The 15,797-nt window shown below is 38.4% G+C and overlaps 1 protein-coding gene across 3 annotated transcripts in view; it reads left to right on the forward strand.

Annotated features, from left to right (window-relative positions):
* Positions 1–15,797, forward strand: part of STAG1 (STAG1 cohesin complex component) — a 198,063-nt gene that overhangs the window by 137,021 nt on the left and 45,245 nt on the right. For all 3 annotated transcript variants that reach the window (XM_075417654.1, XM_075417653.1, XM_075417652.1), the window contains 8 exons: positions 1,769–1,848; positions 4,341–4,448; positions 6,666–6,780; positions 9,000–9,117; positions 10,285–10,388; positions 13,296–13,388; positions 13,512–13,601; positions 13,783–13,986. In XM_075417654.1, the coding sequence (XP_075273769.1) occupies positions 1,769–1,848; positions 4,341–4,448; positions 6,666–6,780; positions 9,000–9,117; positions 10,285–10,388; positions 13,296–13,388; positions 13,512–13,601; positions 13,783–13,986 (912 nt within the window). The remainder of the gene's footprint in view (positions 1–1,768; positions 1,849–4,340; positions 4,449–6,665; positions 6,781–8,999; positions 9,118–10,284; positions 10,389–13,295; positions 13,389–13,511; positions 13,602–13,782; positions 13,987–15,797) is intronic.

Genomic DNA, 15,797 nt, shown 5'->3' on the forward strand with positions numbered 1-15,797 from the left:
CAAAGCAGAAAACAAGAAATGACGCATCCACACTGTTTATTTTAAGCCTGATAGTTCTGGGAAAAATTGAGAGGAGGGAACAGTCTTTTTGGATAAGAAAACATTGTCGCATCGGTCGGTTTCAAAGCCTGAAAGGACTCCCAGTTCAGAGAGTAACTCTTGCTCTGTAGGCAGGAGAGAGGATCCCTTCTAGGTTTTCTTCAGCAATATAGAAAAAGTTTTATACTTGTGTGCTTACTCCTTCATGTGCAGATAGTTCCCTCCCTGTGGTATCCTGGAGATGAAGATACACTACTGAAACTTTTAAGATCAGTAGCTCTGGCTTTTCTTTCTTTTGATGATGTTGTTGTTAGTGGTTGTTCCTTGGCCAGGATCTTAGGAAAAATTGACAGCAATTTTTTTGTCTTGTCCATACACAGAATTTCCTGTCTGGAAAGTTATCTCACTGTTTGAGTCTCTTGATGGACTCCTCACAGTCTGTAAAACTGTCTACGTCTGACAGTTAAATGCATCAAATTTCCGAGGAACTTAACAGTGATTGATTGATAGAGGTGCATTCAGTCATAGTGACACAAAGGATCTCTACAGACCTGGTTTTGTTGAGAAGTAACACTGGAGACAACCACAATGCATGCTTTACCCACTGTTCCTAAATTGTGATACTGAAATAAGCATCAGTTGCTTGATATTCACCTTCAGCCCTTAAATGCCTGGAATAATAGCGAAAAGAGATGAACACCTTCATTTTGTCCTGATTTGTTCTTGCTGACTTTCACTGTTGTTTCCTAGCACTTCCCTTGTTTCTTTTCGAGTTCCTGGGTTCTGTTTTTTCACATCCCAAAATGTCATATGGTACCTCATCCTTCCTGAAGCAGGTCAAGCCAGAGAAATCAAGTTTTATTTTCAGATGGCCCAATTTTTTTTCATTAACTTGATCAGTCAAGCAAAGAACATCAAGACATACTGCATTTTTATGGATGGATAGAAATTATCCCCAGATAGGGAGGACAGCATACACTAATCGCATCTCTTTTGGGTTGCCAGTAAGCAAACTGAAACTAAGGAGAAAGAAACCCTTAGGAGACTTCTCATAACTACAGGGTCCTTAGAAGTTATAAAATAATTACATTAGGTTGGCAAGTGGTGTACTTGTCTCCACTAAAAGGAGTATAGGAAAATACAAAGCCAAACCATGGAATTTCCCACTTTCCTGTGGAAGGTCTGTAGTGTAATTCCTGAGATCAGCCTCAAAGCTTAAATGTAGCCAGGTAGAAAGGCCACAACTTTATAGGCAATATGCAGAGGCATATATTCAGCTGTGATTTTCTTCACAGTATTTCCAGATACACGTATATGCAGCATTCATTGCTCTAAAATTGTTTTCAGGGGGATGAAGCAGGGCAATTTTTCTGCTGTCATCCAACCAAAGGACATTCCTTTCCTGGGAAGAACTGTTAAATAAGACCAGTCCAGAGCAGTGCTTCAACTCCAAAGTCTGCTTGCTTGTTTCCTGGAAAACGCGCAAGGATAAGGACTGTTCATTGAGCATTGTTGTTCTTCCTGTGTACTTGCCTATTTTTGCATTCTCCAGACAGCACACGGCTTCCTAAGATGTACATTAAACGACTGAATAATATTAAAGGGCTTTCATGTGTCTAGTTGAAAGATCTTTCTTCCCAAGAGTATTTGTTTTGTGATCTATAGAGTTCTCCATCTGATTGCTGTTTGTGTGTTTCTGTTTTGTCACTGCAATAAAATTCCATTTCAGGACCGCATTGTATCAATGACACTTGATAAGGAATATGATGTTGCTGTGGAAGCCATTCGATTAGTCACGCTAATACTTCAGTGAGTATTTTTCAAAACCAGTATATTCCCTTTGAAAGTTACCTAAGCCAGTAATATTTATTTGACTTGATTTCTTTGCTTGTGTTATGAGTGAATCTGTTACTTTACACTTGAAGTTGAACTGAACGTGCAATAATATGGTCATGAAGCTAAAACAAGATATTCCATCTCATGGAAATAGAATAGGCAAAGTATAAAAATGTATTGATATATTGAGACTATTAGTGCATCCATTGTTGTGGAAGAATGCCAGAGGGCATTTATACCTTTTGCCAAGGGCAAAATGATTGTCCTCCCCAAAACAAGTATCTATGAGTAACATTTGCTAAAATGACTCTAGCAGTAACTAAGCAAAGATCCAGTGTTAGGAGATCCCATTACCTGACACAGCTGAAAAGAGAGTCGTCTGGTAAATAACCTGACAGGGGAAAAAGTGCTAGCTTCAACCCCCTTGTTTGGATTATGTGGAGGTGGCAGCGGTAGCTTGCAATTTTGAACACTTCGCTGTGCAGGAGGTGACGTGCTTCCAGGCCACAAACTTCTTCTTACAGAGATGCACTGGCTTCCATGAACCAAAGATCCCGTCCAAAGCTCATCCCACATGCGGACTGTTTGAACCAACCCGTCATAGCAGCTCGTGAGTGTGCTGCTGGAGGAGCACTGCTCAGCTTTTGTTATATATTCGTTAAAACCTGTGTTAATCTGTTTTACAACCAGGTGCATAGAATTTCTGCATCATACTTTATACCCAGTGGCTCCAATATGAAGAATGTTTTTGGACATGCAGAATTTGGATGAAAGATTAGACTTAGTAAAGAAGCCTGTAATTCATTTATGGGTCACTGCCTTACAGATACTAGATTTGTAACAGTAGGAAGACAGGAAATCTTGCATCTGCTGTTGTATTTTTTAAGGAAATACAACAAATAAGATCACAAATGGGATGTAGAACACATCTATTCCCTACATTATTAGCAACGTTTGGCAGCACAGTAAGATTTTAGGTCAAAAATTATCCAGTATACCTTTTGTTTTTCCTGTCCTGTTTTCTCTTTGGTTGCATGGTGAAAACATAGCTAAATGCATTCAGCACCAGAAGAATACGGGTCACGTTGAACAACGCAGGGCAATATTCTGGCAAGTAGGAACTCAAAAAAAATGTCATGGAACCATCATGGTGGGGAACGACCAACTGAAAATTATTTGTAGTATGAAGCCAAATGATGTATAGAGTCATGATACATAAATGTGTGTGAGGAATGCAGACTAAACAAGGAGGGAAGTAGTATTCCTGTATGCGACAGTGGTGATATTTTGATATCAGGGATGGAATATAATTGTTCCGTGGCTCATAGCCTTTTTCAAGACTACTGCTGAAGAATGGAAGTTTTCCTGAGTTTCAGAAAACTCACGCACAAAATGTACTTTGAGCTTCGAAACTGCAGAAGCCCCAACTATGTTTTTTACCCACGACAAGGGTAAAAGGTGGCTTGTTCTTGTCAGTAATGTATGTATGTCAGAAATAATATATATGTTTTATATATATAATAATATATATGTTAGAAAATAAACTTTTCAACATCTTTCATCCACCACAGCAGGGTATAATCAGATTCAGTTCCTTGATGTTGAAAATGAACTCTATATCTAGTCAGCATAACTGAAGTGATGTACAATTTATTGTGTCAGCATTATTGTAATTCTAAATGCACACCGTGATTCAATCCTGAAGTGATTCTGTGTTGCTTTGATTGCTGGATGCACAGTGCTAGTTCTGTGTCCCCGCTTTGTGGCGTAATCTGGTTTAGTGTTCTGCTGACCACACCAGAGCAGTTTCATCCACCTGGCCTGACCCTTTCAGCAGCTGGAATTGGGACTATTCCTTCCTACTTAGCAGAGCGGCAGCCCCTGCTCCGCAGCGCAGAAGAGCGTGCGGACTGTCACGTGAAAAGGCTGAACTCCGGAGAACGGAGTAGGCCAGGAGGCTGAAGGAGGTTTTCCCAGTCCCAGATATGAATACTTTAAAACTTTTAATGAGCTTTGAAAGCAAACAGACGTTGCTATTGAAGTAAATAAGTTTAAGCAAGCAATTACATTTTCCACATGTAACATTCTAGGGTTTTAATTTAGTGATGTTTGATATTGAGTGTTTGGCATCTTGCGATATGTGCATTGTAGTTCATGTGGTGGTCTGAGTAATTAGGCAGGGCAAGGTTTGTAAGTAGTGATGACTTTTTTTCATAATATTGTTTTATATGTATATATTGATACAACTGGGAGAAGGAAATCAGACACACTTTCAGTCTTACAGACCCTTCAAATATCTCCATATTTGGAATTTGAATCAAAGATCCCTGAAGTCAGTATTCAACCAGTTAGGATTTTATGTGAAGAAAATCAATCCTATTGCTGTCAAAAGCAAGTTATGGGAGGTAAGAGGATGGAAATTAAACATTTGTTTTAGTTTAGGTGTTACTTTCTGACTCTTTCAGTGGAAGCGAGGAAGCTCTGTCGAATGAAGACTGTGAGAATGTTTATCACTTGGTGTACTCAGCCCACCGGCCTGTTGCAGTAGCAGCTGGAGAATTCCTGCACAAAAAGTAAGTTTTCGGTTGCCCTGGAAGAAGACCAGATTTGTGAATGCTTCCTAGTAGAGGTAATATCAAAAGGCAAAGAAGCAACAGAGTGAAATATCCCAATTTAGCACATCAGGTGTTTAATTTAAAACATACTCTCTTGTTTAGATTCAAGACCAAAAGACTGAATTTACATTTTCCTTGCTCTAGAGTTCAGATAACTTTTCCTAATTCCTCAAGGGCTAAATATACAAAGGCTGTATAAACCTCTGAAGTTGGTTTAAATCCTGCAGCTCTTGCTGAATTACTGTTGCAATGATATATGTATATAGGGCCTATACATTCCTGATGGTCTACCTGATAGGCAGTCATCATTTTTATAAAGTTTTAAACCAGTTTATTTCAAAATTGTGAATGTGAGAGTTTTTTGGTGTAGTAATAAGTAAGAAATTTGTTTCTAAACTCACTGACTTCCCCTAAAAATACATTCCACTGTGGTTACTCCTTTCACGTACCCACTGTGCCAAAGGCAATGAGCTAGCTTTTCCAGGGGTGTAAATCATACCACATAAGTAACTATGACCAGGACATTTCCACATCATAGGAGTTAACATTTTCACTTTAGTATTTGCAGTTAAAAATATTTCAGCATTATTTTTATTTTTTCCCCTCATAGGTTGTGACATTAGAGTTCTTTAATATATTTATAGAGTATTTAAATCAGAATCCAGGTTACCTAATTTTTCATGACAAGATACACAGTAAAAAGGTTACGTAAAAACATCAGTTTTCCTTTGCCAGTGTTCTAATTTTCTGTGTTCCATTGGTGATATAGAAGTCCACACTGTAATTGAAAGTTTTCTTTGGTGGATTTCTGGAATTCCATCTTTGTGATCAGGCATTATTTGTTTCAAGGAATTAATTTACAAAATTTAATTATATTTCGTTTCCTACACGACATTTTACAAGTTGTAGGAAAGAGATAGGTTCTTTTTAAAAATATGTGCGAAAATTCCTTTGTTAATTAATATGTGATAAAATAATTTTGAAAAATGCCTCAAAGGTAAATGAAGACGTGTCTGCTCCTTAGTGCACTTAAGGTAACTTTCCTTGACAACAAGATACAATTCGGTGTTCTATGAATGTCTCTCAAGGTAAACAGCATTGAGAGAAGATTGTCCCATTCCCAGCACTCGTTTCTCTTGGTTTCTACTGACACATAAGAGCTGGTGCTCCATTTAAACAAGTTAGAATCTGTTTAGGCCTTTGAGGTGGGATTTATCTGACCTAATTTTGTACATTTAAATATCATTTTCCCTCTGTAGTTAGCAAAGGAAAGCAAATAATAGAGAGGATCCCTGGCTCAGCCCTGAGGTGCATGTTTTAAGATACTTCAGCACCTGCAGAGGTACTAATTTCTTATCTACTAAAGTAAGGAGGAGGGAAGAGGTGATGTCTTTAACTACAATGAGTTTGTGTCTAACTCATCCTTCTCTTTTCAGTGAGTTATAATAGTGAAATGAGAATACTGTTTCACATTTTTAATTTGCTTTATGACTGCAGTTTCACTGTAAAACCAAGGAACGGTTTTCAAACTTTTCAAAGTAAAAGAATCATTGCTGTAACTGTACTGTAGGCACATCTGAGATCTCCATAAGCTAGCAAATTTGAGCATTGAAAGTGCTTTGGAATTAGCCACGCATCAAGGAATTCAGTGCAGAATGTATAATTTGCCTGAAAAAAACCCCAGATACTTGACTGGTAGCTTGCTTTATCCTTTATGCTGCTACTGGTACCTGAGGCTAGTTGTTTAATGGGATGTCAAGTTTGTTGATACCATATCCCAGTCTGTGTGACCACAGTGAAGATACAACCTTAGTTCTTAAGGCACTAGGGGATTAACTGCTACCACCCTTGTAAGACTTGATAAGTTACAAATGCAAAACTATACAAATTATGCAGATCTGTAAAACTCTGCAAAATCTTTCAGTATAAATATGTTTTGGAGAGCTTTTTCCTGTGTGAAATCCTTCCAGCCCTGTGAACTTGAAGTCTCTGAAGATAAATTCATCTCTTCAGACAGGCAGAGGTCATGTCCTCTTTCCCTTGAAAGAAATAGCCTGAGATACTTTCACTGTGTTTTATCAACAAATTACTATATCAAGAATGAGTGCTCAACATATTATTGCAGAAATGAGATTTGTTTTGATAAACATGATAGCTCCTTTTGCTTATTTTTAGACTGTTCAGCAGACATGATCCCCAAGCTGAAGAGGCTCTAGCAAAGAGGAGGGGGCGAAATAGTCCAAATGGAAACCTTATTAGAATGTTGGTTCTTTTCTTTCTTGAAAGTGAGGTAAAAAATTCATTTTTAACCTTTACATGTGTAATAAAACCTGGAACTTAAGGAGTGATTTACCAACATACAGTAACAAGTTATCTTTCTTTTCACTTTTTTCATAATTTCAAAAATACTGTATGCTCTTTGCCCTGCCCCCCATTTTCTTGTCTATCAAGCAGATTCAGCTCAAAATCTTCTTCATGGTTTATTTTGCTCTTGCATGTCCCCGCTCTACTCAGTACTGCATTGCTGGTGGTATGGTGGCTACCAGTATTCATTGCTACATAGAAATGTAACTGGTTCTTTTTTTGAGATAACCATGTAAGGAGTATACCTCTGGAGTTACTCTTTAGGGAGTGAAGTCATTTGAACTGAAAACAGACCAAAATTACCTAATATCTCAAATTATTTTTAGAATCATAGAATCATTGAGAGTGGAAGGGACCTGAGGGTCACTAGCTCAAAGCAGAGTCAGGTGTGAGATTAGATTAAGTTGTTCAGGGCTTTACACAGCTGCATCTTGAAAATGGGTGGAGACTGCAAGCATATAGACAATGACATTAAGTGTTTGATGAACACGTACAGGATGGGATTGTGCCCATAGGTTGTGTCTATAGAGATAGCGTAGATGGGAAGTTTTATGGTAGGCATACGAATAATAATTTAGGTGGGGAGTGGCAGTGGGGCAGAGGAAAACTCTAGAAAATAAACTGTTAGGTACAGGATTCTCTGAAGACGGAGGAGGAAAGGTTTAAAATTTGTACTTTTGATTTAGTAATAAAGAAGTGGGCAAAGGAAGACTGAAAGAAAGGAACGACAGAAATGTTTCTTTGCAGAAGGGAGAGTAATATATTTTGTGTAAAAAGCAAAAGGAACGGTGTTGCAATCGAGTATTTTAATTGTTATGAAGCTTTGAACAAGAGATTTGACTGTAAGGATGAAAAGAAACACAATCAGAGATTCTGGGAAGGAAGGATAACATTTAGGTACAGTGTTAATGTTAATATTTTTTGGAAACACTTTATAAACCTGCAAGTTAAGTCTGTATGAAATGTCGCTACCTGTGTGAGCCTTCAGTCTACTATCTGAATGTATTTTTAGTTGCAGCTTCTTAAAAAGTTAGATTTTAATAGATCGTTGTATTTTCTGGTGAAAATACCTTATATCTGAGTGTGTGTGATTGGGAGTTACCTAGTGTTAAGCTTGTCTATCCTTCTGAGGAGAAAAGAAACTCGGCTTTGCTCCCAAAGCCATGATCAGCAAAGTGCCTTCCCATGCAAGCCATGTGCTGCTCCCTGAGATCGCTTCGCTCTCAGGGCTCGTTTTTGCTATTGCTGTTTTTGAGAGAGTTGTTAGAACTAAGGCAGAATATTATGACTCCAGTTTTAGTAAAGAGTTAGAGAATAGGGAGTTTCCATCTGCATAGGACTAGAGGATGTCAGCACTGCAATCTGAGAGGGGACCTTCAGGAGAGGGAACAGGTAAACCTGTGACAAGCATCAGGAAGCTCATGACATTTTGCCCAGAGCTGTCAGAAACAGAAGAGTAATTAAATGTACCGACACCTCCTTCCCTACACTCTTAGATGTTTTCTGTTAAGAAGTCAGTCCGTGCCTGGCAAGCAAATCAGATCTGTGTATTGTGCTTGTTACTTTTTGATAGTGGTTGAAGATGTGTTTATAAAACAGTGGAAGCCTGTGGGTTATTTTTCTCACTTTACAACAGTTGTGCTAATTCACATAGAAATATTTTTTGCAGTTAGTGTTAGTTCCATACCCCCTGAAATCAGTAGGATTTCTGCTACTGTTTTCTGAGCATGTAGCCCCATGTATGAAAAGCAAATGCCTGTTAAAAACACATATATTACAACCCTTTTTTAGTCTCACATGTCACCATCTTTCCTTTTTATAATGCAGTAAGAAATTGAGGGAAAGTAAGTTTACAGTTTCTAGGTCATAATGCTGAGAAAAAAGATTTCACAAACAAGCTGCTTTATGGAAAAGAAGGTCAATTTGTTTTTATTCCATTTTGCATTAAAACATATCCCCATTGTCATGCAGTTGTGTCATTCGGTTGGAAGAAGACCTTCCAGAGTTAGTTTCAAACTGAATTTTCTTTCCAAGTAAAATAAGAGTACGTGCCCAGGACACTCTCCATGGCCAAATGATTGTGACAGTTGAAGAACTGCTGCTTGTACCAGAATACTGTACTGACGGTTGCTTTGGATTTTCTAGTTGCATGAACATGCAGCCTATTTGGTGGACAGTTTGTGGGAGAGCTCTCAAGAACTCTTGAAAGACTGGGAATGTATGACAGAATTGCTCTTGGAGGAACCAGTCCAAGGAGAGGAAGGTAGCTGTTCAACCTCTATACTTCATTGATATTGCACAATATTGTTAATTATTCATTAAAAAGATGTTCCACTGTGGGTGATAGAGATATTTGTGTTGTGGTTTGTGTAGAAAGCATATTTGAAGAAGATTTTAGTTTAACCCGTTTTAATGAAGTTTGCTTCAAAAGCAGATTTTTTGCACTCAATTTTTCATCTTGTGAAGTCTGCTGTACTGTGGGTCGCTAATATTAAAGGCTAGGACTTCTTCTGATCTGAATATTTAAATAACTTAATGCATACATGAACATTTCAATAAACTAAATAGCTAATACAATTTTGAATAAACAGGCTCTTCAGGTGGTGTTAATTAAATATGGGGCTTTTCCAGAAATGTTAAAACCTAATGAATTCTCAAGAGGAAAAAAAAATAAGGGGATTATTTTGCTATTGGTTTTGAATCTCCTTTGGCTAATAATAGATCTGTGGCTAATAATAGATCTGTGTGCACAGGGTAGCCAGGGAGGTTGGTGGCAAAGAGTCAGTAATGATAATGAGTGTCATTATCTGATTTGCCTTCAGAATTCTTCTGCTTCAGGGACCTTTGCAGGGGTTAGGTGGTTGAAAAACAGATGTACTCTTACTGCTTCCTAGCATCATGTGCTGATCATCTCAGTGTTTTAAATTCTGACCCTTTGTGTCCACATGCTACAATTGTGGTATTTATATGGCAATTTCCTTAGGAAATTAGGCACTTTGGTTCTTTGTTTCTGCATAGCCTAGTGGGGTTTGATCCTCTAGATATGACCAGAAGTAGTTCCCAAACGATGGAAGTAATACCGCATGATAGTGAGAAAATTTTAGAAGGAAGTGACAGTGAGCAGTCAGTCGCGCTCTGTCCTCCATGATGCTCTTTGTTTTGTAGATCTTTGTTATATTCCCTTTCATTCATCCTTTTTCCAGACTGCATTTCTCTGAAGTTTCAGTTCTGCCATATCCATTTGGAGATTAAGTGAATGGTAATTCAAAGAGCAAGGAAGAAAGCATTGGTTTCATGAATGGGATAAAATTACGTTGTCTGCATTGTTCTCTGTACCCTGTGCTTTACAACTGCATTCACAGATTTGTCTTCTTTAAGATGTCTTGCACACGCATCAGAACTGCTGTTACCTGCTCTTTTCTCTCCATAGCAATGTCTGACCGGCAGGAGAGTGCTCTTATTGAGCTGATGGTGTGTACAATCAGACAAGCTGCTGAAGCACATCCTCCAGTAGGCAGAGGCACTGGCAAAAGAGTAAGTGGTACTGCAATAGGTAGCTCGGACCTGTGTATTTTACTATAGTAACATGAAATATTCATCTCCAATGCCACATTTTGACACTTAAACTAGATTTTTATAATCAGTGTTTACTGTTTCATGTGAATATTTTTTAAGAAAAATAGTAAAAATTCTGTTTCTGAACATGTTTAGGCTTTTGTTTGTTTGTGACATTTGGGGTTTTGCATTGCGAAGTTAAGGAATATCAATTTTCAGCATGGAAATCTGAATTTAATGATTTGTTAGATGTTCTTTTTATCATACCCCTGGCTTATGCTTATAATGTACCCACATCTACAGCCCTGAATGTTAAGTCTAGATTAGAATTGAAAGTGTACACCTTAGGAGCAGAACAAGATTACCCCTGACTGTCTTCCATAAAAAGGAACATGCTGCCAATATGGACGTAAAAATTGCAGAAAAAGCGATCAGTATCTTCATCATCAGAGTAGTTCAGCTCTGGAACAGAAGCTGAGAATTTGTGCAGTTTCCATCTTTGGCAGTTTTGAAGACCTGACTGGACAAAGCCCTGAGCACCCTGGTCTGGCCCTTGAGCTGGCTCTGCACTGAGCAGGAGGGGTGGGCCTGGGACCATCCTGAACACATCTGTAGTTTTATGTACCCATCCTCTTTGATCTCTTCCACTAAGCGCCCTAAAAATTTAAGAGTTAGACATTCTGGCCAGTTGCAATCTAGCTGCCTCTTTCGTTTATTTTATAGTGACTGTTTGGGCATCATGGGATTCCATTCCTAAGGGTGGGCATGTGCTTTTCCGCATTTCAGTATACGTTACAAGGTCAGGCTGATCAATGGGCTTTCAGCTGCATTCTCCATAAATACAGCATCCACTTTCCAAAAGAGTCTTAGCTTCCCAGACGGGTTTCCCTGATTTTTGGTAGTCCTCCTCTTAGTTAGGTTAGACTGAAATGGAAAAAACCCATGTGAACATTTGGTACTTCTGTTAGGTTCTGTTCTGAATAATCATAAATTTATTAAAGAAGCACAGACTGAACAAAGGTGAAATCTGGAGGTAGATTTAGCATTTTTTATTGCTAAAGTAAATGCAGCTACTTAGCTTCTTAATCTTTATGTGCCAAAACCAGATTAGCCTCATGTCCAGAAACAGCATCCCACGAAAAGCTCCAAGAAACCATCAATTTAAGCATGCTTTTTGTACCTTAATTTATAAAGCATATTCTGAGAAATTCCTAATCTATTAAAACATTTCAGTGGTGAATTCAGGGGGGAATCTATGAAAGCGCTTACTCAAATTTACACAAGCATGTATTGTCCTGTGTTACCAAAACTGTATTGTAAGGACAGCTCAGCTGTGTTTTGTCTCTAGCTGCAAACCATTCTAGCAATGTAAGCAACCTCTAAATTTAACAAAAATGTCATGTTTGTATTTTCTGTTTGGAGCAGCAAATAATGTCACTATTAGCTTTCCGGGTAATTTTTCTATCTCAAGAGATCTACTAAAGTTCAGTTCACTGAAGTTCAGCAAATTGCTTAGTCTTAGATTTTCAATGTCTGTATTTCTTCAAAGGTAAAGAAAACACTTCAGTAAAATTCTGAAGGGTGATCAAAAGAGCCTCAAGATCATCCTAGGGACCCAGATTAATTAATAGCACCACTGAATAGCGATGCTTGGTCACCAGAATGTGACTGGGTTGTTAGGGGGTGGGAGCCTGACTTGCTGGCTGCATTTGTGTTGCCTTCCGTTGAGCTCGTGGCTTTTGCTGGCATGGGTGGGGCTGCACCGTGAGTTGGTACAGGAGCTGTGGTTGCTGCTGTGTGCATCCAGCTGTCTGCCACGTGCTATGGAAGTGGTTTCTTACCCTGGTTACAAGTCTGTTCCCCTTCACGGGATTCCTGCTGACACAATAGGCTACCTGACATCCAAGCACATGTTTTATTTCCAGCTGTTCCTCCTCACTTAGAGAGATGTAGGTGTGACATTTAGCTTTTGCTTCTTTTCAGTTAGGTCATGAGTTGTGGGATGGTAACTGCAGGAATCTCTGACTTGTCAGTAGAGGTTTGTCATGTTCTCATGATCTCGCTAGCATATTCTTTTGAGTTCAAATGGGAGCAGATTTCTAATTACGCACTCACCTTCTTGTGAAATAGTTTATTCTCTGACTTTAGCTTGTAACCCTTATTGTGCAGTCTGGCAGCTTTGCTATACATAAATCATTAGCTAACTTGAATATTTTATTATCATTATTTGTTTTCAAAAGTGTTCTCTCCTTTTCTGAAGCCAAGAAGCCAGATCCAAGCTTTTATGAAGCATGCTGTTTTGATTATTGTCTCTGTATTCATTGTTTCAAGGTAGTTTTGCTATGACAGCATTAGTAGCTTCAGTATATCTGTCACTGCAATTTGTGAGTTCTGTGAACTTGGATGTATGTTCTCACTGAGAATTACATTCCCTTTTAGAGATGAGACCGTGAATCTGCTAATGAAAATCACTGTTACAGTGTGGTTTGGTTTTGGTTTTCTTAATTATACTTCAGTCCGCCCTGAGGTCTTACATTAACACATTGTTTAATGTGTGAAAGCCAGAGCTCAATTCGCTTGGAAGCAATAGCAAAACTTCCACTGACTTGGGTTATAGTTGAATTTCAGTCCTAAAATATGTTGATGTGTTGAGACAATATCATGCTGGATGACGTGATATTTTCCTTCTCAATCATGGCTTCTTAGGACACATGATCCTCCCATTTAATCACTCTTCAGTCCAAATGCGTTTGAGTTTTTTATTCCCTCCTCTTTTGATTTATTAAAAATACACTTGCATGGATTTTTGTTTGTAATACAAACTTCAGAAAAATTAATGAATGCTATATGCAGAAATTGTATTTAGTTATTTTTGATGATTTGCAGGTCTTGACAGCAAAAGAAAGAAAAACTCAGATAGATGACAGAAATAAGTTGACTGAGCATTTCATTATTGCACTTCCTCTGTTGCTATCCAAGGTACGTTTTTCAATAAAATAAATCTCTCCCTGGTATTTACAGCGGTCTGGAAACTTTTATTCTGTATTATAGGTGTTTATTTTTACTTCACTATTTTTATGTTTTGTTTCAATGCTGTTCTAGTACTCTGCTGATGCCGAGAAGGTTGCAAATCTCCTGCAAATCCCTCAGTATTTTGATCTGGAAATCTATAGCACGGGCAGAATGGAAAAGGTATAGTACATTGGGCGAGAAGTCTGGTTGCTTTCAAGGATCTGATTACTATTCTAGTCACACAGTACTATGCCTTCGTTCGGCATATTAATAGTCTAACCTTGATCTGTGAGTTCTTTGAATGACTTTTCTTTGAGTTTCATTGTTCAGGTAAAAGCTGAACTTCTGTTCTGATCTACAGCATCTGGATGCCTTACTGAAACAGATTAAGTTTGTTGTGGAAAAGCATGTGGAATCAGATGTTCTCGAAGCCTGTAGCAAAACCTACAGCATACTCTGTAGTGAAGAATATACAATCCAGAACAGAGTTGACATAGCCCACAGCCAACTTATTGATGAATTTGTGGATCGATTCAACCATTCTGTAGAGGATCTGCTGCAGGAGGTTTGTTTTCTTAAGATGAATTTTGTTAGACTGCCTAAAATATGCTAGGATAAACTGCAGAAAAACATCCTCACGAACTATTTCATAGTTATTTGGAGCTGTGTCTCCATGTAGAAAATCCCTTGGAGTAAGCATGAAGCCTACAACACATTGATGCTGTAAAACAAAGACCATGGGACAGTCCTGCTTCTGAAAATTTAGTCCAGTATTTAAACAGTCCATGTAAGAAATTAAATGCATGAATGGGTGAAAGCTGATGAAAAATGCAGGAAAAGGTGCATTTAGATTAATGCTCATGGTGATTCCAGTAGTCCCAAATGGATATGCAGGCAGCAGAGTTGAGATTGGATTATGTCTTGAATGGAAGAGAGGATTTAGTAAAATATTTATAATGGCATATTGAAAGAGCTCTGGGAAGAATGAAATAAAGATACCGGCCTGAAACCTGGAGGTTCCTGGGATTTACTTGTAAGAATTTATCCTTCAAAGTGCATAAGACAGAATACATTAAATAAGAATAGAAACCTTACTCATTTTTTCTTGCTTTACATTAGTTTGACTTTGTGTAGCACTACTTAATTTGTTGTAGTTCTTATGCTTTTTAAACATAACTTCAGGGCTGCATAGAGCTTTCTCTTCACTTCTTCTAGTCATGCACTGCACTGTGGCAGATACATTTAATTTTTGATGTACATTTATAGAAAGTTAAGATACAGTCTCTATTTTAGAATTCGGTATTAAAGAAGCTTTTTTCCTATCTTTAAATAATATGCCACATACAAGCATACTCTATGTATGCCTTGTCACATTGCAGAGTAAATAAAAATTTGTCTGTTGCTGTAGGAACGTACATGAGTGAAAAAGGCAGTGCATGCAGGAAGCAGGCACTCCACAACCCAGAGGAGTTAGTGAGCCACTGTACATTCTTTGATAGAATACATTTACTTTGCTGTCTACCTGTCTGTGATTTTATATGTACTTTCTCAGAAACTTCTGAGCAGAACCTGAAAAGACATTCCAGAATTCGTGCTACATCTCTGCCCATTTGTGTGTGGCAAGGGAATCCTTTCAGCTAATGCCACCTTACACGTCTTAGCTGTCTGTTTCAATAGCCATGGATTTTTGAAGTTCCTCAAGTCTGACCAACAGGACCAAAAACTCTGAGACAAAAACTTTGGAGCATCTGTTGCTGAGAAAGATCCATCATCAGAATCAGCTGAGTTTTCCACACCAGCTGCCCAGCAACTGATGACCGTAAATAGTGGCCTTTGCTGTTTCCATTGGTACCCACTGACAGAGGTTTAGGAGCTATAGTAAGGTCCTCACATTTTTCACTACCCACACATCCAACATCAAGGTTCAGTCTGGCTCTGTATGCGGGGACAAATCTTCTATGTTGTTTCTCCAAACCTGGCTCTTGGAGATATAAGCTGAAGATTCTCCACAGCCGAGCTCAGATCAGCAAAAAGCATCTCATTCACGTGGTCTTGCCTCGAGATGGAAGAAAATGCTTTTTCAAGAATCAGACCAAGAAGCAAGTGGAATCCCAGTTTTTTGACATTGTCTTGCCATTTCTGTTTACTCTCTTGTCGTAAGACATGATGAAAATGTCTCAGCTTTTTCTCATCATTTTATATATTTATAATTTTTATTTTGGAACTTCTCCAAAGCAAATGCCATGTTTGTTCTCTCTGGGCGGAGTCATGTAACAGCCAGTGAAACAAAGAGAAATTAGGTCTGTCTGAGGACAGGCGGCTTTTTTGGAACAGCCCCCTTCAAGATTCCATGCTGTTCAGCTGTATAGACGTTAT

The sequence above is a fragment of the Opisthocomus hoazin genome, chromosome 4 (genome assembly GCF_030867145.1).
Source record: "Opisthocomus hoazin isolate bOpiHoa1 chromosome 4, bOpiHoa1.hap1, whole genome shotgun sequence".
Lineage (NCBI taxonomy): Eukaryota > Metazoa > Chordata > Aves > Opisthocomiformes > Opisthocomidae > Opisthocomus > Opisthocomus hoazin.